The sequence below is a fragment of the Cherax quadricarinatus genome, chromosome 65, assembly GCF_038502225.1.
Source record: "Cherax quadricarinatus isolate ZL_2023a chromosome 65, ASM3850222v1, whole genome shotgun sequence".
Classification (NCBI taxonomy): domain Eukaryota; kingdom Metazoa; phylum Arthropoda; class Malacostraca; order Decapoda; family Parastacidae; genus Cherax; species Cherax quadricarinatus.
The window spans coordinates 12,062,111-12,086,690 of NC_091356.1; the positions used below are offsets into that span (position 1 = coordinate 12,062,111).

General features: G+C 40.2%; 1 protein-coding gene across 1 annotated transcript in view; it reads right to left on the reverse strand.

Moving 5' to 3' along the window:
• Window positions 1–953: 953 nt before the first annotated feature.
• Window positions 954–24,580, reverse strand: part of CycC (cyclin C) — a 26,435-nt gene continuing 2,808 nt past the window's right edge. Inside the window, exons 3-7 of the mRNA XM_053793781.2 lie at window positions 17,103–17,309; window positions 13,947–14,070; window positions 12,833–12,960; window positions 10,369–10,570; window positions 954–1,692 (exon numbers count right to left, since the gene is read on the reverse strand). Coding sequence (XP_053649756.1) covers window positions 1,680–1,692; window positions 10,369–10,570; window positions 12,833–12,960; window positions 13,947–14,070; window positions 17,103–17,309 — 674 coding nt within the window. The 3' untranslated portion in view covers window positions 954–1,679. The remainder of the gene's footprint in view (window positions 1,693–10,368; window positions 10,571–12,832; window positions 12,961–13,946; window positions 14,071–17,102; window positions 17,310–24,580) is intronic.

The window sequence follows — 24,580 nt, forward strand, 5'->3', positions numbered from 1 at the left end:
TAGTGTAAATGATGGTGAAAGTGTTTCTTTTTTCAGGTCACCCTGACTTGGGAGATGGCCAGCATGTTAAAAAAAAAAATTAATTTTTTACCCAGTGTGTGGATTAATTGCAAACTTTTTTGAAAAACAAAGACGCATTTAGTTTAAGCCTAAATTTATTGAGCCATATACTTTAAGGCTCGACTTAAATTAAAAAAAGGGCTCTCTAGAGCAGTGTCTCAAAAGTTTCTTTCCGACTAGTTTTGTCTTTGTTTTCATTTCGATCTGATATTCAAACAAAATGTTAATCTTTTGTAAATATTGTACATATATAATCAGTTCTCAAGAGATCTAGCCCTTGTGGCTTAGCACTTCTTTTTGATTATAATAATAATCTCAAGAGATCTGTTAATCCTCAAAATCCAATATACTGTAACGAGTATTCAGTATACTCATACAGTGTCGTGATAAGCATGCCAGTCTAGGTTTCAGCCATTTATTTGTTAAATTCATTTTGTATGCCAAAAAGTTGTAACATGTATTATTGACACCAAATGTTAATACTAATTAAATATATTGATATATTTGAGAGTTTCATTTTTAACATATTAAAAATTACATTATTGTGCAAACCCTTCACTAACAAGAGGATATGCCTTTCCCTTTGAAAGTTGTTCCCAGAAAAAAAAAAATTTTGTTAGCCAACCAACAAAGAACGAGTGAGGTAAGTATACACAAGTACAATTCTTCTTTCAACAATCCAGCCATATCCCACGAAACTTTCTCTTTAAATTTAGTAATATATACCAGAGAAGGGGTTACTAGCCCCCTGCTCCCTGCATTTTAGTCACCTCTTATAACACACATGCCTTACAGAGGAAGAACTCTGTTCCACTTTCCCATGGAGATAAGTAAAATCATCATACATAATGTAAACTACCAAGGATAACTCAAAAGAAATCAGACAACACTGATGGTACAGTGTGACAATGTATATTTACTGTATACTAATGGGAATACTAATACTCAAAGAAAGAGACATTTAAAAAATTGCTATAATGACACATTTGTTACACTGAATATAACTACAAAATTTCTATCCAAGGTTCATAGATATAATGTGGCCCCCATTATCAGTATAATTTATTTGGACAAGAAATAAGTAATGTCACTCTTGACATATGATAAGTGATGGCTAGAAATTTCAATTAAGATCTAAGAATAATGATGTTACAGTAGCAACAAGCTCATTTTTAATAAAGAATAGGTTTCCCTTGCTTTACTGCATACAGGCATTCCAGACTTAATGCCTGTTGCAGTTATATTAAGCTCACTCAGACCATTAACACTTAATTCCCTATTATAAGAATTTTTAACAAATTTTGTAAATCGCATACAGTGAATGTACATGAAATTTGCACAATTATCCTTTATAAAGCTGGAGAAACCATGAGCAGCCATTAACCTTACAATAAATAAACACATATCTTGATAGGGTGGCAAATACCCAGTTAATACACCTAATCCTAACTGAAAATCAGCTGCCACAGCAGTGTGTCCTTAACACAAACGTTCCCTAAGAGACAAGGAGTAAGAGGCATGCTTGCAGGCAGCATGTCTTGGGTGACCTTAGGGCAAGATGGCATCTGGCACCCCATTCGAATAACTGCACCTACTTCACCATGGGCTTAGGGTTCTGCTTATCTTACGACTCTAGAAAAGAGAGATACCACAATTTAATACATTAAAATAAATGTCAAATACAATGTGTGGCATTTAGCCACACACAAAATTTAGAAGGAAAAGAACTTTAAGGATGCAGCAATGTACATCTTATATTGGCATTTGTAAACCCACTCTCAAGTATGCCACACACATATATAAATGTGGATGTAATCATTACACACCAAATACTACTGGGCATAGACTGGGTGGATAGAGATAGACAAACCAGGGATACAACAAGGAGCACCACTGGAAATTATACACCCAAATAAGTCACAGATATAACAAAAGAAATTTCTTCATCATAAGAGTGACAAAGAGGAGAAATGGACTGAGCAATGATTTAGGAGCAGACTCCATACAGGTGTTCAGAACTAGGTATGAGAAGCCCATGCACATCAATCAGTTATAACTTAAGAGGCAGAACTGAGAGCTGGATCTCACCACTGAAAATTCATATAGGCAATAAGAAACACAAAGAGTAAGCACTGTAATTAAATTAGTTAATGCAAGAATTCACATATAAATCAGACTTGGAGAGGATCATTAGATGTTACAGTCCATCCTGGACCATCATCATTAGAGATAATTAAAAAATACATAACTAGATAATTAGGTAGATAAAATGAATAAAAGTCAGAATAAACACAAAACAGAATAATGGATCAGAACGTAGCAAGGTGGATTATTATAATCATCGGGGAGTGTTAAACCCGTAGGATTGTACAGTGCATGTGGGGGTGGGGGATGGAAGGTATTCAGACTCAATTCAGGGAACTGGAGCATAGATCCAATTCCCTAGATCAAGAGCCCCTCTCCATTATTATTATTATTATAATCAAAAAGAAGAAGCGCTAAGCCACAAGGGCTATACACTATACAGCGCTGCAGGGTAGGGAAGGAAGCGAGGGTATTGGATGGCAGAAGGGAAGAGGGATGATCAGTAGGTTACAGAAAACAGCGGGGCAGGGGATAGTACGGGGCTAGAGGGTAGCAAGAGATTGAAGTAGAAAGGGCTGAAGGTATCAGAATTTGTGAAGCAAGTCAGTTGTTGTCAAAAAGTCAGTGAGAGAGTCCGGATGAAAGGTGGGTCCATCAGCGAGAAGGGAAGGTAAAGAGAGAGCAGCGGAGCGTAGACGACGACGGAGGTAAATTCTGGGTGCTCGTTGATAAAGTGGGCAGTCCAACAGAATGTGGTTGACTGATAATGGAGCTTGGCAATTCTCACAGAGAGGAGCAGGGCGCCTCTCCATGAGATATCCATGAGTAAGACGAGTATGGCCAATGCGAAGACGGGAGAGAGTAGTCTCCCAACCTCGACACTGGTGATAAGAAGACGGCCAGTAACCTATACTCGGTTTAATAGACTGAAGTTTGTTGCCGAGCATAGTAGACCAACGTTGTTGCCAACGGGTGTGAAGGTGGGAAGATATTGCAGCAAAATAGTCCGTAAATGGAATACCTCTATATGAAACTGGTAGGTCATGTACTGCTGACCGCGCAGCAGTGTCTGCCTGTTCATTGCCCTGTACATCAACATGACCAGGTACCCAACAAGAAACAATATCTTTATGCTTGGTAAAGATGCGGCGTAGCCAAAGTTGGATACGGAGGACTAAGGGGTGAGGTATATCAAATTTCTGTATAGCCTGTAAAGCACTAAGGGAGTCTGAGACAACCACAAATGATGACACAGGCATAGATGCAATACGGATAAGTGCTGCAAGGATGGCATACAATTCAGCAGTAAAAATACTAGCCGAAGATAGTAAATGCCCTCGTACGATGCTGTCCGGAAACACTGCTGCGAATCCTACGCCATCAGAAGACTTAGAGCCATCTGTGTACACAGCAATGGCATGAGAATGAGAGTGAAAGTGGTCAAGAAAAAAGAGAGCAGGAAGCGACCGTAGACAGTTGGGCTTTCGAGCAAGGGAGAGAGAAAGAACAGACTCGAACAGCTGGAACTTCCCAGGGGGGTAGGGAAAAGTGAGATGCTACATGAACATAGAAAGGTGGTAATTGAAGAGAAGACAAGAGCGAATGAAGGCGAAGAGAGAAGGGACGGAGTAAACAGGGGCGGCGAACAAATAAAGAATGTCTACTAATATCAGTGACCATTCTATAAATGGAAGGATTGCGGAGATCATGAGAGCGTACATAGTAGCGAAGGCAATGGGCATCACGGCGATCGGATAAGGATGGAACGTTCGCCTCTGCATAGAGGCTCTCGACAGGGGAAGAGCGAAAAGCACCAAGGCATAAATGTAATCCTTTGTGATGAATGGGGATAAGGCTAGAGAGAGTAGCAGGAGATGCCGCTGAATAGATCTGGTCACCATAATCAAGTTTCGATAAAATGAGGGTGGAATGTAGGCGAAGGAGGGTTCGACGATCAGCTCCCCATGAAAGATGAGCAAGGGTTTTAAGAAGGTTCAGCCGGCTGTGACAAGTTGCCTTCAGAGAGGTAATGTGAGGTTTCCAGGATAACCTACGGTCAAAGAGGAGGCCCAGAAACTTGACTATCACGTTCAGGGATACGGGAGCCATAGAGGTACAAAGGATGATCGGAGATGACAGAGCGTCTAGTGAAAGTAATTTGGTGGGTTTTAGTGCTGGAAAATTTAAACCCATGTGTGGTGGCCCAATTGGAAACACGGTCGACTGCATGCTGGAGAGAAACTGTAATGAGGTGACAGTCAGCGCCTGCACAGGCAATAGCGAAGTCATCAACATAGAGTGATGACCAAATATTTGATGGAAGACTAGAGGCCAAATCATTAATAGCAAGGAGAAAAAGTGTTGTGCTCAGAACACATCCCTGGGGGACACCTTCAGCTTGGATAAAGTCTGGGGAGAGCACATTATTAACCCGAACACGGAAATGCCTGTCAGTTAAAAAGTTCTTAAGGAAGGATGGTAGATTGCCTCGAAGGCCTAAGGAGTGGGCTTGGGCTAAAATATTATACCTCCAAGTTGTGTCATATGCCTTCTCAAGGTCAAAAAATATGGCAATAACTGAGTGGTTATTCGCAAAGGCATTACGAACATACGTATCCGAGCGTAGTAAGGGGTCTATGGTAGAACGTCCCTTATGAAAGCCATGTTGACGAGTGGAGAGACTGTTGTGTGTCTCTAAATACCACACTAAACGTCTATTTACTAGGCGTTCCATCACTTTGCAAATTGCACTGGTAAGAGCAATGGGATGATAGTGGGAGGCTTCACGTCCCGTAGTGCCTGGTTTGCGGAAAGGGAGAACAATGGCGGATTTCCACAGCTGTGGAAGAACTCCTTGTGACCAAATAAGATTGTAAAGGCATAATAGGACTGCAAGGGCTGACTGATGTAAATGTTGTAGCATACGAATATGAATGTCGTCGGGCCCAGCTGCCGATGATCGGCAAGCTGAGAGTGTTGCCTCCAGTTCTTGAAGTGTAAAAGGCACATTATACTGTTCTTCTCTGAGAGAAGAAAAGTCCAAGGGTGCTAACTCTCTGGCAGACTTTGAGGAAAGAAATGAGGGGCATAGATGGAGTCCCTGAGAAATACGGACCACATGATTGCCAATTTCATTGGCAACATTAGTGGGTTTGCTATATCAACACCGGCAACCCGCAGAACAGGAGCCGGGTCAGGAGAATATTTACCACTCAGTTTTCGTACTTTTTTCCAGACTGCACTCATAGAGGAAGCAGAGGTGATGGTGGAGACATAATCTCGCCAGCAAGTGCGTTTAGCATCATGGATGACACGGCGAGCGATCGCACGCTTCTGCTTAAAATCAAGAAGTCTCTCTGTGGTTCTATTGTACCAGTACCTGCCCCATGCAGCACGTTTCAAACGTACTGCACGAGCACAAGCAGGAGACCACCAAGGCACGCATTTCTGAGAATGCCTGCCCAAAGTTTGGGGTATACAATTAGAAGCTGCGGTTAAAACGGAGGACGAGAAGAGGTGTAAAAGCTCATCGATGGAGGACGAAGAAGGAACCTCTCTAAAAACAGTTAGGTGTGAGTAAAGGTTCCAATTTGCCTGATCAAATTGCCAGCGTGGGATGCGAAGAGGTGGTGAATATGAAGGGGAAGTAAGAATGATTGGGAAATGATCGCTGTCATGTAAGTCCGGGAGAACAGACCAAGTGAAGTCTAATGCGGCGGAGGAAGAGCAGACTGAGAGATCGATGCAAGAGAGAGTGTGAGTCCGAGGATCAAAATGGGTGTGAGTACCTGTATTTAAAACATGGAGGGGGTGGGTGGCAAGAAAAGCCTCTAACTGAATGCCATGGGAATCACAGTGAGACCCCCCCCCAGAGGAAATGGTGGGCATTAAAATCGCCAAGTAACAGAATCGGTGGCAGTAATGACAAAACAAGAAAGGCAATATCCGGAATAGATAACGCCCGAGAAGGAGAGAGATATAAAGAACAGAGCGTATACCACCTATGCAAGTGGATACGGGCTGCTGTGTAATGCAGCGTAGTACGAACAAATAGCTGATGGTACGGAATATCAGTGCGTAGAAGAAGGGCACTTTCATTAAAGGTCCCATCAGGAAAAGGATCTGAAAAATACAATAAATTATAGCCTGAGATGGGAGAGATAACAGCAGAATGTAATTTTGGTTCCTGTAAGCAAACACCAACAGGGGAAAACTGGGAGAGTAACATCTGAAGCTCACCCCGATTACCCCTGAAGCCGTGTATATTCCACTGTAAATAGGCCATGACTGGCAATGATAAAGATACCTGAATTCCGCAGGTAAGGGTTCCTACGGACTAGAGGGGTTAGAAAAGTTCACATGCGGAGGCAGTGGAAAACATTCAAGCAGCGAAGGAATGGTGCGCTGTGAAGAAAGGAGTTGCGCAGATGGAGCAGAGGAGAGAGAAGGAACGGAGGGTGGATCAGTGTCCATTGATGGTTTGGTCTCTGCAATATATTCAAAGATTGCTTCAAGTGTTTCGGAATTCAGAGACGTCGTATGGGAGACAATATTGGAAATGGTAGGGGGAGGATGAGTAAAGATTGGAACTGTAATGGACTGTACCAAGGTAGGGGGGGCGAAAGGGTGGAGGGAACTGGAGAAGCGTGGAGGGGGACAGAAGAGGCAGAAACCTGGGTGGTGGCAGAAGAGGAAGAAACTTGGGAGGGAACAGGGGAGGAAGGTACAGTATGAGGAGGAGGGTGCATAGTAACTTGTAACAGAGCCAGTGAGAGGGAAAGAACCAGGTACAGAGACAGGGAAGGTAAAATGAGGAGGTGGAAGATGGGTAGGAGGTGTTAACGGACCTTTTTTTGACTTTTGAGAAGTAGAGGGATGATTAGGAGGAGGTGTCATACAAGATCTCGTCGCTACTGAGGCTTGTGAGGGAGAACACGAAGAAGCGAGATCAGACTGAGGCGTTGAAGTAGGGACGTCTAAGCCTAGGACAGCAAAAGAATTAGATACAGGAGTGACTATGGGAGAGGTAACCACAGAGGTGGTTGCAGAAGATGGGATCCCAGAAGCGGGGGGACGTTTTGAAACACGGGAATAAGAAACACGAGGTAGTCTCCCTTGGAGGCTGAGATGAGAAACTGCCATGGCATAAGGGAGACCTTCTGCCTCTTTGAGGTAACTGATTTCCCGCTCGTTTAAGTAGACTTGACAATGGCGAGAGTATGAAGGGTGAGCCTCATGACAATTAAGGCAAGAGGGAGGTCGATTGCAAGACATATTAGAATGGTCATCGGCACCACAGACTGGGCATTCGGCGATAGATCTGCAATATTTCGCTGGATGGCCAAATCGCCAGCAATTTCTACACTGTTGCGGTGTAGGGATCACCTTTCGAACTTGTAACCGATGTCCTGCTACATAAACTGAGGATGGGAGTTCACGGCTGTCAAAAGTTAAACGAGCCACATTGCTAGGGTATCGTCTCCGCCCGCGGGCAGGAAGAACATAAGTGTCTACCTTGAGGATTGGGAGATCTTGGAGTTCCAGCTCTTCAAGAATGTCAGTGCCACATGTCTGGAAATTTTGTTGAACTATGGTATGGGGCAGAATGACGGTACCACTACAAGAATTGAGGGAATGATGTTTTTCAATAGTGACAGGAACAGTATCGATATGGGAAAGACGAGAAAGCTCATGAGCCTGGGTAGCATTCTGTACGGTGATGATGTGCGTACAGCTCTTAAGAGCATGAAAAGAAATATCTTTACCAACATGGCATCGGAGTGCTTTGTCAATACTGTGGTCAGAAAGATAGGCAGTAGAGGAAGTCGGTCGTAAAGTGAAGAATTTAGTCCATTGTGCAGTCTGAAACTGAGCGCGGAAAGGTAGTGAAGGACGTGTCGATCTTTTCTGAGAAGAACAAGAGGGTGGAGAAGTATCATCAGCAGGTAATTGTTGTTGACGTTTAGGCGTGGGACCAGAGTTGGTCCGACGTGGAACGGGCCAGCGATTCGAAAATTGCCGCACCATAGAGGGAGAGGCCGGAAGCATAGTCAGAGGAGAGCGAAGGTCAGATAAATTGAAGGAGTCAGTCGAGGCCTCAGTACCTGAAGCAGGTGAGGAAACAGCACCGGCAAGAGGTACAGAGGCATGAGGAGTGTCCGAAGAGTGGTCCAAAGACAAGGCGGGGTCAGAACGGGGTGCGGTATCAAGAAGGGGCCCGGGGGTAGCAGGTTCATGGACTAGGGCTGCCATGGTTAGGTTACTTCTTTCTTTTTGTTTTTAAGAAAAAAAAGAGAGAAGAAAAGAAAATAAAAATAAAAAAAGAATAAAAAAAGGGGGGACCAGGGAGGGATAGTTCCTAGGAGGAATGAAAGGGCCAGAAATCTCCCTCCGCGCCCAAGAGGGCCTCAGCACCGGAAGTAGCGTAGATGCAGCATGGAACCCGTGCCATACCCTACCCATCATGCCAGTAAACCGGCAATCCGGGATAGCAACCTCACATCTGCCAAGCTACCTCGGTGGACAAAAGAGAGGGGGGGCCGGAAATCTGCCACAAAGCATACCTCCTTCGGCCACCACCCCCGGAATCCGAAAGGTGGCTTCCAGAGATACACCCATTGCCCGAGAGACACCCAAAGCCACCCTCCGGGATAGCGGAGAGGGATCGGGACATCCCCAGGCAATCCAGATTCCACGGCAAACTACGCCACCCCCAAGAACCTCAACGGAATGGGATGGACCCCGGTACCCTTTCCCCTACCTAGGAACTAGCGTGCCTGTGGGAAAAAAAAAAAAAATCCCAAAGGCCAAAAAGGAAGGACAATAGGAAGGAGGAGGAGGAAAGGAAAAAGGGGAGGATGGGATAGGGAATGGGGGATTGGGGGGGTAATTAGATTCAGTCTGAGGAAGGAGACCGACAGGTCTAATTCCTCAGACCAAGAGCCTCTTCACCATGCCAAGGAGCCCCCCTTGAAGAGGAGCCCCTCTCCAGCATCAAGGAACCTCCCTTGAGGGAAGGCAGCAAAGTGGAACAAGATAGAGTAAATATATGTGTATTGTTTTATTGTATTTATGGGGAAGTGCTAGGAGAATAAACAGGTTTGATCCAAGAAACTGGAGGGTAGCTCCAACTCCTTTGATCAAAAGCCCTTCAACACCATCAAAGCACTACTTCTAAAGCATCCAAATTTTGACAGTTATTTTTGAACCAATTTTTTTTCTGCATCTCTCTAGCCATATATTTCCACACTATTTTGAAATCTGCCGGTGTATCATATGAGTCAAACAAAAACATTTATGAGGACCCTTATGGCAACATTTTGGTCCATCCAGCCTAATTCTTAAGTCCAATGTGATTTGACAATGGTCAAGGATGGATACAAATGCTGTCATGAGGTTTATCTCCTAAATGCAGGGTTTTGGGGAACTGTTCCAGCTACAGTGTTGTGACTTTGTATTCTTCCTACCATACAAGTTTCTCACAATTTGAGTGATGTGATCTTTCGATCTTTTGTCAATGAGTGTGTTGTTACTACAGTAACAAAAAAACACATCTTAACTTATTAAAAATAAGAAAGAAAACTAGTGAAGTTGCAACAGACAGTACAATAGAAACAACGGAATATAGTACTATATTAAAATGTATTTATAATAGCAAAATTATTATTTAATTGCCCTCTTCTTCTGTGATTAAAATCTCTTACATTTGTAGAACCAGAATCTTTCATCAATTCAGTAAACCCTCCATTTCATGAACCTAAGTAGGACAAAATCTGCTGGGTAAACGGATTCGGAAGCACTAGACAAAGTCCACTGGTTACACAATTGTCCATTATTGTTATGATCACGGGAGAACAATCTCATCTCTATCCACCACAGCTGCTATTACAAGCCACCCTATTAGTCCATTAAATTCAGGGTTGACTAATTCACAACTTGGAAAGAAAACTTCACACAGCATTTTGATCTCCTGAACTATTATCATGCTGTGAGCTGATAATAGTTCACAATGAACCAAAAAAGCCATTTAAAGTTTTGTCTGAAATATCATATAAACCTTGTTGGCCAGGCAGTCAACCATGAAGCCAAACCTCAAACCAGGTACCAGAGTAAATTAACCCTTGAAACTAGTCGCAGGTTAGCTGTGAATGTTCCAGCCACGATACTGTGACTCTCTATTCTTTTATTACAGGATTTACACACACAATATTTGGTTCTAATCACCGAGGGACTGGCTGAGTATTGGGTTTGGGCATCTTCTGCAACAGCCCCTGAATCTCCTTGCGCTCATCATAAGACTCCCATAGATCGTACAGATTCAGTATATAACGGGTGATCTCCATGATACGATCTAAGTCGGTGTTTAGTTCAGCAAACCACTGCTTGCAGTCTTTCTGATGAACCACACATGCCATGTGTATACATGCTGAAAATAAACAAAAAGATATTATACATGATGAAAATAAATAGCAACAGATATTATTACATTCATGGAATACACTAATTTGCAATGAGTATAATATATGGTTTCTCTTTTGTCAATAAAATTTAATTTACAACAATTTTTTATTTTTTGTAATTTCAAAGAATTATCTTACTGAAGCGTTACATTATTTTATTCATGCAGAAATGCCTAAGATACAAGATCCATAGCAGCTTGGGAATGGGAGGAAGCAATCAGGTTTGATCCAAGAATGGTGAAGATAGCTCTAATATCAAAAGCCCTTAACCAACACTGATAACCAAACTGCACATTTTACTGTCATAGATGCATTACCGGTAGTCTTGAGTAACAGTATGTACAATACAGTATTTTTCTAACACACCAGCCATCTCCAACTGAGGTAAAGTGACCTAAAAAATTAAACACATTCACCATCATTCATTCAGTAGCTGTCCTGCCACAAGTGTGCAGACATTACAGTTCAACTGCCTCTCCAAACTGAAACATCCCCACTCCTCTCAGAGCACATGCACTGTGCTTCCAACCAGTATATACAGTATTGAATAGAACATACTGTGACTGGTCAGGATTTGAACCCGAGTCATCTGGGCAGCCTCCCTGGAAGCTAGCTAAACTCTCGACACTCTAGACCACTACAACACCATGCCACAAAACATCAGGTGTCCAGTGAGAACACTACACATTTCCACCTAACACTGGGCACATTTGAGAAGTGGTAAACTAAGGGACCAATTTAATTCTCCTCCCATTTGGATACTAGTCTCATGAGCAGTACACAAATCAATGCATCCATTGAAACAAGTAGTTATAAAGCATTAGGTGGAAATATGTCTAGTGTTCTCACTGGAAGAAACTTTCAGGGTGACACACATGTGCTTATGGTGCTTCCCTTCTTTATTACATCCATCCTCACATTATTTTTGATATACTAGCAATAAATAAAATCATAGCATGGAGCCAAGTAAACCTCAAGAGATTTTTTTTTTTTTTTTTTTTAACAAGTCGGCCGTCTCCCACCAAGGCAGGGTGACCCAAAAAAGAAAGAAAATCCCCAAAAAAGAAAATATTTTCATCATTCAACACTTTCACCACACTCACACATTATCACTGCTTTAGCAGAGGTGCTCAGAATACAACAGTTTAGAAGTATATACGTATAAAGATACACAACATATCCCTCCAAACTGCCAATATCCCAAACTCCTCCTTTAAAGTGCAGGCATTGTACTTCCCATTTCCAGGACTCAAGTCCGACTATATGAAAATAACCGGTTTCCCTGAATTTTTTATTTTTTATTATCACACCGGCCGATTCCCACCAAGGCAGGGTGGCCCGAAAAAGAAAAACTTTCACCATCATTCACTCCATCACTGTCTTGCCAGAAGGGTGCTTTACACTACAGTTTTTAAACTGCAACATTAACACCCCTCCTTCACTAAATATTACCCTGCTCACACTCCAAGAGATACCTACATATTAATGAGACATTCTGTTTTTTTGTTGTTTAATCAGGAAAAGCAACCCAGTTAGTGGTGCCAGCCCAATGGTAGGGAGGGGTGTTGCAAGACAGTGTGTCTAAGGACATACAAGGGTGTGGTAACCAGTAATACCCTTTGCTGGGCAACAGCAGTAGTGAGTACTTGCTTTCTGTTCAATTTAGGCCACTAGCAAGTAGTGATTACCTCGCTGATCCTCCTCAATGACTCAATCTTACTGAAGCAAGAATAACATCAGAGCAATACTGGAACATCAATACACCAGACAAAAGATTTTTGAGACAAGACAACTGCCAAACCACATAGATTAACCAGAATTTTTAAAAACTACTATCTCAGTGCCTGGATTAGTTGTCAATATATGAACATGTCAAAAGAGATAAGAACAAAATTAATGCATTTGCAAAACAATGGAAATTTACACCTTCCTAATAGACTAAATACTGAGAGTGATATACAAGCTTTGCTGATCTCTTGTAGCTATGAATATATAATTATAAATAAGGAATTACATGCTAGGGGCTAACAGTACACATGTCAGAGGATGTATATCCATGTGAGAGGAATGCTCAATTGTGAAAGTATAAATCCTACTTACGAAGGGAGTGTCACATCAGCCCTTTTATCTGTATGGGAATGTTACATTGCCTATATACAGATAAAGATTGCTATCAAGAAATATAAAGAATAAACTTATTATTAAATTCTTAAAGTTTTTGTGCTTACAGAGAGCAATTTCGTATGGAGGAAACAAGAGGCAAACATCAGTTCGTAGAGAGTCATTAACAATGCGCCAAGCTAGCTGCAACACCTCACCCTCCCCACCAAGATCTTGCATGTACTGAACTAAGGGCCTGAAAAATAAACAAAAAATATAGCAACAATTGTTTTAAGCCAAAGCTTTGTTTATAAAACAATTATTTTATAAAACAAACCAAATGTAATTTATATGTAATAATAATTCCACGATAATCAGTATGAACCTAATAAAATTCATATATTTCATTTATTTTAAATTTAGGTTGATCTAAGATAGGTTGAATAACCTTAAGTTGATGTAACATATATTGTGATTTTTAGCAAGGATGAAGTAGGTTGCTAATGTAATTCTGGTGCAAAGTAAAAATAAGTATATATACTGCAAGATTTGCAATCTTACATGTTCACAAGGCACAAAAATAAGATTAAAAATCTTGCAATGCTAAGGCATTTAAATGACAGGCAATCAGTTTGATTAATTAACTAATTTCAAACTGATAACATGAGATTTATTGCAAGAGGAGTGGCTGGTGATTAGTACTAGGACTCAGAATAGTTTCTAGTAAGGTAGTTGATGAGTCTTGAGTTGCTGGGATACCATTAAAAAATTAATCTCAATGGAAAAGGAAATAGCTTAATTGGGGAAATGCGAATTGTAAGGGAAAGCATGACACTAGACCTCTGGTATAAAATGCCTTGAAAGACTATCCATATAAATATTAATAGAGTAAAAATGAAAGAAAAATCCATATGATATACAGTATTTTCCCATTGCAGCATTTTACAGCAATATATAATGTTCTAAGGCCTTTTTACAAACGTACAGATGTCAAGTTTGCCTTGGCTATCAACAACGTTTCAATTCAAAAGCCATTTTTATTGCAGATTCCACTATTCTCACCAGGAATTCCCGAGGAATTGAATTATTGTATTCGTGGAGAAGCGCTAAACCTAGAGGGGTCATACAGTGCCTTTGAAATGGGAGGCAATTGCATTTGATCTGAGAAAGGGGAGGATAGCTCCAATTCCAAAGATCAAGAGCCCTTCACTAGCATCAAGGAATTATCCTTTATAAGCTCACCTGTAGGGTTGGTAAACAATGAGGCAGCAGTCCATGCTTTCCAATAAATAAAATTCACACTCCAGTATGTGGTTTGTCCGGTATGGGAACTCAGAGTTGTATGCATACGAAAACTTGTTCTTCACTGAAAATCATATTGACTTCAGTTGTATGGTGATAAAATGACATTAAAAGATTTTTATAAACCATCATAATTAAAAAAAAATTGTAAGTTGTTATCTACTGTAATATGCACAATCTGAGGGCGAAGAATGGCTAGGAAAAAAAAAAAAGGATTATTATTAACATACAATGATCCCTAAAATTTAAACTAGAAACAGGAGATAAAGAGTAAAAAAATTAATATTTCTAATAAGCCTGCTCATGTGAGGATAGAGTAATGAATTATGTAGGTACTAATATTTCAGATACTAATGAGACATGTGGTTTATGGCAGTTTGTTGCGGCCCCCTGCCAAACTAGCGGTTAAATAGTTAACCTGCCGGCCGGCAGTACCACTGGGTACGTCATCAAACCCAATGTGGGGACTGCTGAGCCGGCCTTAGAGCAGTAAGAGCCTGAGTGCCTCACGTACTGGTTTTAGCAACAGTATGTACCTGAGCGCCTCTCGGTACGCACCTAAGCAGTAGGTACCTGACCACCTAAGGGTACACGTCTACTGGCTTTAGAAACAGTATGTACCTGAGCGCCTCACGGTATGCACCGCAGTAGTATGTACCTGAGCACCTCAGGGTACGCACCTAAGCAGTAGGTACCTGAACACCTAAGGGTACACGTCTACTGGCTTCAACATTAAGTACCTGAACTCCTCAGGGTACACATCTACGCAGTAGGTACCTGAACACCTAATCGTACCTATCTACTGGCGTTAGAAGAACCGCTCACCGCAGCTCACTGAGTCTGTTGGCCTCAGTTACTTGACGGCCGCATTCAGTGAGCCTGCAGCATGGTGTTCGGCTAGCGGTGTGTCAACCGGCTTTGGAGAGGATTTACTGGACTACCGGTGATGTCTGTGGACTCACCGTCTACGCTGATCAACTGTGGGCCGGAGTCATCGGATGCTGTTTAGTGGGACATTACATGAAGAAAAGGTTGGAGTGTTACACTGAACTGGGCCAGGACCGTAGTGTGACACTTAGGGACGTATGATGGAGTGGAACACTGAGATATGCTACAGGACCGTAGTGGAACACTGAGATGAAAAGGGTGTCGTGGGACACTGAAGATGGCCTGGTTGTAGTGTACACTGAATAGTGTCATGTGACTGGCCTCGACCGGATAAGTGTCGTGAGAAGCAGTTGATTGTAATTTATTATTATACGAATGTTATTTATAATTTATTATTTTAGCATAGAGATATATATAGTGACACAGTAGTGTCAAGAAAGTTGTACCCTGTGTAGGGTTATGAATTATTTATTATTTTAGTAAAATGCTAATTATAATTTATTGTAGTAACATGTACATATTATCATATGTTAATTCCAATACCTCTAGACCAAAGAAAGTTGATTTTTATAGTTGATTAAAGATTAATTTATTTTACTGTGTGTATTTATGTATCCCGAACTCTTTATTACAAAAGGAGTAAATCTTACCTTTTATATTTAAAATTACTTTTTTTGTAATACAGTTTATTGAGAAGACACTTCACCCATCAGAAACTTTAGAATTGATAAACTCCTTTGTGGATGAAACATCTCAATAAAATGTCATAAATGTCATACTGTGTCTTATTAACATACTTGTTGGTGTATGATGCCAGTGATATACATTGATATATTTGAATATTTACTAAATTTAAAAACACCTTTGTTATTCTTTTTAGGTCACCCTGTCTCGGTGGGATATGGCCGGTTTGAAGAAAAATAAAAAAAAAAATACATTTGAATATGAAATTTATAGGCTGGGAGTTCTTTTGTGTGTGTGATTATATATTACTATACAGATCTTTAGCTACCAAAACAGTTACACTCATGTTGTAATGTCTACAGGTCTTGCCTGAGATAAGGTCCTCACAAGTTTTGAGAGATTGTGGGGTCTCTTGTGGCTCTGTTGGTAAAGACCTTAACTCATAAACTGAGAGGCTAGGGTTCAATCCCTAGAATGACTGGAAACATTGGGCATGTTTCCTAACACTAGATGTAAATAGTTACCTGGGTGTTAGACGATCAGTGTAGGTCGCATCCTGAGGGAGAGAATTAAAGGACCCCAATGGAAATAAGAAGCAGCCTTCAGTGAGACCATGACTTCATAGGGATATCCTGGGCTGTTCCTCTAGGTTAATAATCCAAACAAACAGTGGCGTCATAAGATCGTAAGGGGGGGGGCTGCCCTGGGTGACACCATTTAGGGGGTGACACCACAGAGCCTCTAAAGAAGGTGACACTAATGCACAAAACAGTGCTGCAGCAACATAAGAGAAAAAATCCTTCATTTCTATATAGCCTATTATATGATGACAGAGTACAAATAGGCCTAAATAAGAAAAATTATTGATTTTCATGATCTGATATATGATTTTGCAGGATTGAAGGCAAGGAAATGTAAGATCAGATTCACTGAGATATTACCTGTACTCAAGGTCAAATTGGAACTAAGTGTTTCTCTGATATTGCAATGTTTTTCTTTATTTTTCAGTTTTTTTTTTGCATTGATGAAAATGAATAAATGTAGGATCTGTTGCCTGTACTCAAAGTGGTATTTGAGTTTGTGTTTCCTGTATTACTGCAATTATTTATTTTATTATTAATAAAGTTGAGAAGTATTCTCCTGTTCAGTATATGGCCCTTAAACGTTTTCATTGCTAAACATAATTCATTGGTCATGCAGTAGTGACGTAACTGGAATTTACTTCCCCCATCCCCCCACCTTTGGATTTCATGTCATGGGGGTGACACCAAAGATGCTGCCCCAGGTGACACCAAAGATTCCACCCTGGGTGACACCAACCCTAGCGACGCCACTGCAAACAAATACCATCATGAGCCCATGAGTCATAACAAACGAGTGTCAATGAATAAACCAGCCTTAAACTTAGTATGCACAAGGACCACAGTTCAAGTCCACATTCAATATTTTGTTTATTCAAATATGTACAATTAGTTTCAAATTTCAAAATAATGAATGTATAAAATGAGTGACCTGTTGACATACCTACAGTCTGGCAGGTGGAGATTAACCTGCTATTAGAGATGACTCCAAATTCCTCGACTTTTGAAGAGAGGAAGACACTGGTGGGGGCTAGCAGAAGAGGATCAATGCACTTGAGAGAATTCCTGGCATAGAACCGCTTCAAAAATGTTGTTGCTGTAGCGATGACTTGCTGCCGCAACTTGAGGGTTTCACCCAGCTGCTGAATAACTGAAATAAAACCAATATTAAGGAAGAACAATTAAACAAAATAATTGAGTTGTTTCATTTAAGCTTTAACTACTATATTCACAGCAAGATTCAATTATTATTATTACATTGGAACCTTAACTCACGAGTGTCCCAATGTATGAGTTTTTTGAGATACAAGCCGTTGTTCGGTCGATTTTTTGCTCTGAGTTATGAGCCAACATCCGAATAACGAGTCAGCTCCCCCGCTGACCCCTCAATCCAAAACCTGCACACCTCGCTTGTTTATCTATGATTTCATGCTTTAATTCCATGGAAATTATCCTCTTTTTCTTCTCAACACTGTCCTTTATATTTACATACTTTCTTAGGACCCATTACTCTCATCTTATGAATACAGGCATAGATCCTGATGTAAACTTTTTACTAAATGAATTACACGAATCAAACAGCAACTGTAATTACTATACAGCAGACCAAGCCAAGACATTACTCAGAGCAAACAATAACATAACCATCTTTAACTACAATGTCAGATCCTTGAGCAAACATTATGACGACCTCACAGCATTACTCAATTCCCTTCATTCCAATTCATCAATCATCACACTCACAGAAACCTGGCTTAAGCCTGATATTACAGATGTCTGTACCATTCCTGGCTATATGGCCATACACAACTGTAGAACAGACCAGCAAGGGGGAGGAACAGCTATATACTGTATTACTCAAATCAACTCGAATGCATCAGTAAATCTCGCACAAGGGACGAACATGGAGAATATATCATAGCCAAATTTAAATCAAAAGACCTGCAAAAACCCCTCACAGTTACAAACATCTACAGAGTACCACAGTCAAACATTTACCACTTTAGTGAAAAACTAGGAAACATGATTACTGATGCACACATGAATAAAGACCACCTACTACTAACAGATTTCAACATAAACATACTACACGACCAGGACCCACAAGTAACCGAATTCACAATGAGTAACTGCCTGTTGCTACCAGCAATATCTAAACCTACAAGAATCACTGAGACAAGCATCTCCTTAATAGACCACATTTGGACAAACACCATATCCCCTTTAAAATCAGGCATTATCACAGACAACACTACAAACCAATACCCAAACTTTCTCATAACTAATCTGGGCAAACTGCCACAAGACTAAAGTAACCTTCAGACTACATAACAAGACAGCAGTTAACAACTTTATAGCAGCTATGAATAACATCGATTGGCAAAAGAGCTCAAAATATACACAGATATGAATGAATGTATAAATAATTTTCTAAAAAAAAGCCCAAAGCCTCTATAACAAACATTGTCCCCAAAAAACTAAACAGATCACAGCAAAGAGACTGAATAATCCCTGGCTAACACCAAGCATCCTCAAATCCATTAACAGTATAGAATGGGTCAAATAACTAGAGAACAGTCTAAACATTACCCGTCAGCACTTACCAGCCTGATAAGAAGATCTAAAAAATTGTATTATGAAAATAGATTACATAACATCAAAGGTGAATGAGAAAAACCTGGAAAATTCTATCTGAAATTCTTGGAACTAAAAAGTTATCCAAAAGCAAAACAATCAAACTAACAAAATCAGATGAACCCGTACTCACACCAACTGAAACGGAAGACTCAACGTTTTCTTCTCCACCACAGGAAAAAATCTAGCGAACAAAATACCAAGCGCAAACACCCGTCCATCAGACTACCTCATAGATACCTACCCAAATATGCTATTCCTAGCTCCAACCAACCCCACAGAAGTTACGCTCATCATAAACACCCTTAAAAACAAGGCAGGAGACATAAACAGCTTGCCTGCTATTATGTACAAAAAAGCTTCTCAAGAATTGTCACCAATTATTGCAATGCTCTTTAACAAATCCATTGAATCATCTACCTTCCCAACAATCCTCAAAATAGCGAGGGTCACTCCGGTCCACAAAGGAGGTGGCCAAGCTGATTTGAATAACTATAGACCAATATCTAACTTACCACTGCTCTCTAAAATCTTTGAAAAATTAATTCATAGACGGATCTATTCCTACCTCGTCTCACACAACATATTAAACCCTTGTCAGCTTGGATTCAGGAATAATAAAAGCACAAATGATGCCATCATACACATGCTTGAACTAATATATACCGCACTCGAAAAGAAAGAAGTCCCGCTGGGCATTTTCATTGATTTACATAAAGTTTTTGATACAGTCAACCATAAACTGCTGTACTCCAGAATAACACACTATGGTATCAGAGGCCACTCCCTCAACTACCTAAAATCATACCTTAGTAACAGAACTCAATGTGTATGCAAACAATGCAAACTCTTCCACCCAACCAATCACAGTAGGAGTCCCACAAGGAAGTGTCCTTGGACCACTCCTCTTTCTCATCTACATCAATGATCTACCGAATGCATCACAGCTACTCAAATCCATATTATTTGCAGATGACACTACATATGTCTTTTCCCACCCAAACACAGTCATACTAGCAAACAGTCAATGCCAAATTGCAGAAAATATCTGCCTGGATGATGACTAATAAACTTACCCTGAATACTGATAAAAACTATTTCATTCAGTTTGGAAACAAAGCTGCAAATGATCCAATTAACATAAAGCTAAACGGATCATCAGTCACAAGACTCACAGAGGGAAAATTCCTAGGTATCCACCTTGACAGTAGCCTTAAGTTCCAGACACACATACAACAAATTACCAAGAAAATCTCCAAGACTATAGGCATACTATCAAAGATAAGGTACTACATTCCACAATCAGCTCTCCTGGCACTGTACCATTCACTCATATACCCTTATCTTACATATGGAATTTGTGCATGGGGATCAACAATCTCCAATCACCTAAAACCCCTAATAACCCAGTAAAAGCCAGCAGTAAGAATGATAACAAATTCCCACTCCCGCCAGCATACTCCTCCAATTTTCAAAAGTCTGAATCTGTTCACCATTAAGAACATCCATACTTATTCATGTGCCTACTACATACACAGAACAATACACGCAAATATAAGCCCTCCACTCAAGCTTCTCACCAACCTAAACAGAACACATGACCACAACGCAAGACCCAGATCTCTTTTTGATGTATCTCGTGTCCATATCACACTGTGTAAAAACTCTATGCACATAAAGGGCCCCAAAATATGGAATTCATCACCAGAAGATATTAAAGTAACCCGGTCTGAAAATCAATTTAAGACTCTTCTCAAAAGCTACTTAATCACCCCAGACTAAATGCTAAATACTCAGTACACACGTACTCACTTATGTACTCCCACATCATAACTTCAACAATCACTTTGAACCTTTTATCCATTGTTGACAGGAATATAATTGAATCATTGTTTTCACAAAAAGCATTGTTGTATATATGAATATATCTTTTGTCTTATACAAATTAGATTCACTTATAATTAATAATCTACTGTACAACTATGAAATAATTACTATCCTACTGTACAACTATGATATAATCCTTAGTGTTAAGTAGTCTGTCAGCCAATAATGTTAAGTTGGCCCATAATGCCTAGGCATAATAAAGGCTCTCTTTGCATTGCAACCCACTATTGTAAATACAAAATCTCAATATACTGTTTGCAAAGACATAAAATAAATAAATAAATAAATACTTAGAAAAGTGAAATTTGGCCAAATGACTGTAAAAAAATTAAGTAAAGCATGAGAGAAATACTCCCACACTGAGGTAAACAGTGCACCGAGTCAGTGGCGTTCTGAAGCTCTTGTTATTATTATTATTATTATTATTATTATTATTATTATTGTTATTATTATTACATGTGTATTATTATTATTATTATAACAATAATAATAATAATAATAATGAGTGAGCTTCAGTTCCCTAAATTAATAATAATAATAATAATAATAATAATAATAAATACATATACAGTGGACCCTCGACATTCGATACTAATCCGTTCCTGAGAGCTATCGAATGTCGAAAATATCGAAAGTCGAATTAATTTTCACCATAAGAAATAATGAAAATCAAATTAATCCGTGCAAGACACCCAAAAGTATGAAAAAAAAAAATTTACCACATGAAATATTAAGTTTAATGCAATAGAATAATTACAATAACAACAATAACAATACATTAATAACAATAGAATAATTGACACTTACCTTTAATGAAGATCTGGTGATGATTGATGGGATGGGAGGAGGGGAGAGTGTGGATGGTGTTAGTGTTTAGAAAGGGAATCCCCTTCCATTAGGACTTGAGGTAGCAAGTCCTTTTCTGGGGTTACTTCCCTTCTTCTTTTAATGCCACTAGGACCAGCTTGAGAGTCACTGGACTTCTGTCGCACAACATATCTGTCCATTGAGGCCTGTACCTCTCGTTCCTTTATGACTTTCCTAAAATGGTTCACAACATTGTCAGTGTAATAGTCACCAGCACGGCTTGCAATAGCTGTGTTAGGGTGATTGTCATCAAAAAAGGTTTGCACTTCAAGCCACTTTGCACACATTTCCTTAATCTTTGAAGTAGGCAACTTCTTCAATTTCTCTATCCCCTCCCCCGAAGTAGTTTCCTCAGGTGTGGTCTCTTGCTGTTGAAGATGATCTAGCAGCTCATCAGTGGTTAGTTCATCACTGTCCTCCTCCACCAACTCTTCCACATCCTCCCCACTAACCTCCAACCCCAAGGACTTCCCCAATGCGACAATGGATTCCTCAATTGGCATAGGATTCTCAGTGTTAGCCTCAAACCCTTCAAAATCCCTTTTGTCTACACATTCTGGCCACAGTTTTTTCCAAGCAGAGTTCAAGGTCCTCTTAGCCACTTCCTCCCAAGCCTTACCTATAAGGTTTATACAACTGAGGATATTAAAGTGATCCTTCCAAAACTCTTTTAGAGTAAGCTGAGTTTCTGTGGTCACTACAAAGCACTTTTGAAATATAGATTTTGTGTCCAGTTTCTTGAAGTTGGAAATGACCTGCTGGTCCATGGGCTGCAGGAGAGGAGTGGTATTAGGAGGCAAAAACTTGACCTTAATGAAGCTCATGTCCCCAGAAAGTTGCTCTGCCAAGTCTGTAGGATGGGCAGGGGCATTGTGTAATACCAGGAGGCACTTAAGGTCTAATTTCTTTTCAATTAGGTAATTTTTCACAGTGGGGGCAAATGCATGGTGTAACCAGTCATAGAAAAAGTCCCTAGTGACCCATGCCTTACTGTTTGCCCTCCACAGCACACACAAATTAGCCTTGAGGATATTCTTTTGCCTGAACGCTCTGGGAGTTTCTGAGTGATACACCAATAAAGGCTTCACTTTGCAATCACCACTAGCATTGGCACACATCAGAAGAGTAAGCATATCTTTCATAGGCTTATGTCCTGGGAGTGCCTTTTCCTCCTGAGTAATGTAGGTCCTGCTTGGCAATTTCTTCCAAAACAGGCCTGTTTCGTCACAATTAAACACTTGTTCAGGTTTCAATCCTTCAGCCTCTATGTACTCCTTGAATTCATGCACATATTTTACAGCCGCTTTGTGGTCCGAACTGGCAGCCTCACCATGCCTTACCACACTGTGTATGCCACTACGATTCTTAAATCTTTCAAACCAACCTTTGCTGGCCTTACATTCACTCACATCACCACTAGTTGCAGGCAATTTCTTTACCAAATCATCATGCAACTGCCAAGCCTTTTCACATATGATTGCTTGAGAGATGCTATCTCCTGCTATCTGTTTTTCATTTATCCACACCAATAACAGTCTCTCAACATCTTCTAACACTAGCGATCTCTGTTTCAAAAACAAAGTTGCACCTTTTACAACAACAGCTTCGATTGCCGTTTTCCTGCTCACTATAGCAGAGATGGTTGATTGGGGTTTACTATACAACCTGGCCAGCTCTGACACACGCTCTCCACTTTCGTACTTTGCAATTATCTCTTTCTTCATTTCAATAGTCACTAGCACCTTTTTTCTCGAAGGCTTGGCACTAGAAGCTTTCTTGGGGCCCATGGTTACTTATTTTGCAGAAACAAGCACCAAAAACAGTGATAATATGGAATGTACCGAATGTATCCTTAGATGTGCGCACACTGGCTGGCTTGTAAACACTGGCACACACGGGGCAGTTCAGGCCACACGTGGACACGTCTCGTACGAATCGTATCAAATGTCGGGTTTTCCATCGAATGTCGAGGCAAAATTTTTGCGTTAAAATGCATCGAATGTCGGATTTATCGAATGTCGATGCCATCGAATGTCGGGGGTCCACTGTAATAATAATAATAATACATACATACATACGCATGTAACATGTAATAATAATTCAGAATGCTGCTACTAGTTGGCACAGCAGATGGCAAAACATCCGGTAAGGAGTCCACATGTTTACATCGCCGTGGGAGCAGTTCTCTCGTGCTTGTTTGCAATTTTTTACAGTCATTTAGCCAAATTTCTTTTTTCTAACCATGTGTCCTACGAAAATAAGTGCGAAAGACAGCGCTGAGAAGAAAAAGAGGATGATTTCCATGGAATTAAAGCAAATTGTATCAGTTAAGTTCAGCGATCAAACAAAACAAATTGTATCAGTTAAGTTCAGTGATAAAGTGTAGCATTAAGAGTATAGCAAGTTAGTTATGTGATTAAGCGATAGAAAAAGGATGAAACGCGGACGTTGCCACCACTTCTGCCGCCATCATCACCCGTCATTTTATTTATTCTACAGTACATATCATGTTTCTCTGTTAATTATATAGTTTATATCATATTAGATGAATTCTTCTTTCAACAAACCAGCCGTATCCCACTGAGGCAGGGTGGCCCAAAAAAGAAAAAAGAAGTTTCTCTTTTAACTTTAGTTATGAATACAGGAGAAGGGGTTACTAGCCCCTTTCTCCTGGTATTTTAGTCGCCTCTTACGACATGCATGACTTACCGAGGAAGAATTCTGTTCCACTTCCCCATGGAGATAAGAGGAAATAAACAAGAACAAGAACTAGTAAGAAAATAGAAGAAAACTCAGTGGTGTGCATATACAGTGGTACCTCAAGTTTCGAACAGCTCCCAACTCAAACGATTATGTAAGTGTATTTTTGTAAGTGTATTTTTGTAAGTGTATTTTTGTAAGTGTATTTTTGTAAGTGCTTTTGTAAGTGAATTTTTGGGGGTTTGAAACGGACTAATCTAATTAGATGAATTGTGATAGATAAATAAGCCATAGAGTTGATAGCGTTATATTGAAATATTTTGTCCTGCTGCT